The 3,531-nt window shown below is 34.9% G+C and overlaps 1 protein-coding gene across 1 annotated transcript; it reads left to right on the top strand.

Annotated features, from left to right (window-relative positions):
* The first annotated feature begins 225 nt into the window (after positions 1-225).
* On the top strand, positions 226-1,859 carry LOC149133529 (uncharacterized). The gene has a single exon (XM_089358268.1). The coding sequence runs from the start codon at positions 662-664 to the stop codon at positions 1,835-1,837; it is 1,176 nt and encodes a 391-aa protein (XP_089214394.1). The 5' UTR covers positions 226-661; the 3' UTR covers positions 1,838-1,859.
* Positions 1,860-3,531: the final 1,672 nt, after the last annotated feature.

The raw sequence follows: 3,531 nt of genomic DNA, 5'->3' as shown, positions 1-3,531 counted from the left end.
TTACACCTATGTGGAATACTACAAGGTTTTAGTTGAGGAACAACTAAAGGATACAACCTTCTATTGTGAAATACCCTCGAACATAGACCACCACATCATGAAGAAGATCAACCACCTAGTTTCTAAACACTACAACTCACTCACTGACAACGAAAGAGACTATATCACCAACTTCGAACCAAAACCCAATAACTTTTACGGCTTACCCAAAATACATAAGTCAGAAGATATTCAACAGGCAGTAAAAGAACAAGGAAGTGAATACATAAAAGTGCTACATCCAAAAGATTTAAAACTTAGACCAATTATAGCTGGCCCAGTATGCCCTACTCACCGTCTAAGCAATTTCATCGACATTCTTTTAAAGCCACTATGTACATACATACCCAGCTTCATTCGGGATGACATCGACTTTTTATCCCATCTTCCCAAAACCACTGAAACAAATTCAATCCTACTGAGCTTTGATGTAGTAAGCCTATACACAAATATCCCACATGATTTAGGAATAAAGGCGGTGGAATACTGGGTAGACAAACACAGGGAAGCAATTCCCAACAGATTCACGGTGACATTTATACTAGAATCAGTGAGACTTATCCTGGAAAATAATACTTTCTTCTTCAATGGAAAGAACTATATCCAAATTAAAGGCACGGCTATGGGAACGAGGTTTGTTCCAGTTTATGCGAACTCTGTGATGGGTTACTTGGAACAAAAACTCTACCAGGAAATAGAAGAGAGATATAACACCGAATTTAGGAAGTTTATAGAAAAAGCATGGAAGAGATACCTGGACGATGGCTTTATAATTTGGAGCAAACCTCAAAGCACTGTGGAAGAATTCAGCACCCTCCTCAACAACCTACACCCATCCATCCAATTTACAAAGGAGATGAGCAATATCAAAATACCATTTCTAGATATAATCGTAGTTAAAAGGGACACCGCCATTACCACAGATATATATTACAAACCCACAGACACACACCAATACTTGAACTTTAAATCGTGCCATCCACCCCATACAAAACGCAACATTCCATACTGCTTAGCCAGGAGTATACGTACTATTGTAGAGGATATAGAGACCAGAAATCAGCGCCTGATGGAACTGAAAGAATTTCTGCTAAAGCAAAAGTACCCATCACTACTCATAGAAAATGGTATTCAACGGGCTTCAAAAATACCTATACAACAACCGAGGACACCACAAAGAAGAGACAAACAGGAAAAGATCATTCCATTTGTAGTGACACAAAATCCATGCCACAAGAACATCTTTAATATCGCCAAAGCGAACTTACCGATCCTTGCACAAAGTAAGGAATTGAGAAATATCATTACAGATCAAAATATAACTCTCAGTAAGAGACAACCTAAAAACTTGAAAAAGCTATTAACAAAGGCAAGGTTTGACCTCAGCAATAAAAATCAAGCATTCACTGTATCCAAATGCAATGATAGCCGATGCGGTACATGCCGATCAATTCATACCGGCCCATATATGAACACAAAAACAGGGAAAATATTCACCAATGCGAACATGAACTGCAAAAGTAGAAATCTAATCTACTGCATCAAATGCCCTAATTGTGAAGAACTGTACGTTGGCCAGACAGGTAATGCACTATCGGAACGCTCACGGGTGCATCGACAACAGATTAAAAACCCAGAAGTCCGCCAAATACCACTGAGTAACCATCTGGCAACATGTGGTCATCAAACTTTTATTATATTTCCATTCCATAAACTTTACAACCGGAATGAAATTGAGAGAAAATGCAAAGAAAAGGACTTTATTAAGAAATTCAAACCTACTCTTAACAAACAATGATTAAATTTATCCTACTTGGGGTTTAAAAATCTTATCCCTATAACTAAAACACAAAAAATCTCTCAAATATCATCATTTCTAAAAATAGCCAAACGCCTACTGGGTTTCAAAAATCTTATCCCTATAACCAAAACACAAAAGATCTATCAAATGTCATCATTTCTAAAAATAAACTTGGCATCAACTCTAAAAATAGCCAAACACATACGGCTGCTGTCCAAAGGAATAGGTATAAAAGACAGAAAACCAGCCAGTCTATTGCAGTCTGTTACAGTATGTCATACCGGCCATGATGAAATACCACAAGGTATAGAAAATACGTATTCGCCTTTATATATTTATATATTTAATTCTTTATATTGAACACTCAATATTTCATATATACAATTAGACATATTCCATATATTCAATAAAACATTCAATACTTCATTTCATTGTACCATCCATCTTTTTTTATATTATATATTATATATTCCATATTCTATATCCCACATAAATTTTACAAGAATATAAATAAAAAACATAAAAAAACAGACAGAGTTGGAACTCTTTTAAATAAAATAATATATTCCTCTATACACGATCATACAAAACCCTTTTGTTTTGTATTTATTTTTACTCATATATATATATACATATGTATATATGTATGTATATATATATATATGCGTGTGTGTGTGTGTGTGTGTGTGTGTGTGTGTGTGTGTGTGTGTGTGTGTGTGTGTGTGCAGGTATGTGTATAGCCCTTCTAGAGCTTTCCATATGTAGATTATTATATATCTCTCGGGCCTTCACTTCAGGGAATAAAGTTGTAGTCCTTTCAGCCTCTCTCTGTTGCTTTTCTGATGCATTGTTTCAAACTATTTAGTGTAGTGACGTTGGACCACTTCAAGCTCCATTCCAAGTTTGGCACTATGTGATGACCAAAGCTGACAGAAGGCGACTCCAAACAAAGGTCCTTCGTAGGGTCAACATAGTCTCTTGTCTTGAAGGCCCTTAGTATAAATCCAGTCAGTTGCCTACACGTTGCTTCCATCTTAGTAGCATGCACAGCAAATGATGTATATAAGTATAATGAACAAGTGAAAGAGCTACTAATAGTTTCATGCTTTTTATGTATGACAAAGCACATGGCGTATTTTATAAATATGCCTGTTCAAGTGTCATAGAAGCATGAAATTATTATCAGCTCTTTCAGTTGTGTATTAAATTGATATTTATCTCTCACTAGATGGAGTACTTTTTGTTGATTCTACCTCTATTGGATCTGTAAAATATATGAGATTTAAAATACATTATACATTCTTGCATCCTTATGAAAATAATTCTCCCAAATATCTTTATGATGTAAAATATTGCTCACATTAACGACATTTGTATATATATAAAGTTTAAATCTGAATTTAAAAATCCGGGGAAACAAAACTTACAAAAATACGGACAATACATACAAGCGCATGCTTGCTTAGTAAAAGAGAAATATTCTCTTTATGGCATAGCGTATTCGTATCTACATAACCTGAGACATATGTAAAATACAATCGATAATCAATCATAACAAGAAAAACAAAGAGAAAAAGGGCTATTATTATGCATAATATCATGTTTGTTGCTACGTTCAACAATGTAATCGGTAACCTTAATACTCTTCACTTACCTTGATTACTTGGCGATGTTTCTATGCTTCAGGTTAA

The sequence above is a fragment of the Octopus bimaculoides genome, chromosome 10, assembly GCF_046866305.1.
Source record: "Octopus bimaculoides isolate indiv1 chromosome 10, ASM4686630v1, whole genome shotgun sequence".
NCBI classification, from domain to species: Eukaryota; Metazoa; Mollusca; class Cephalopoda; order Octopoda; family Octopodidae; genus Octopus; species Octopus bimaculoides.
The sequence above is the reverse complement of the archived record's forward strand: the minus strand, read 5'-3'. Positions and strand labels throughout refer to the sequence as shown.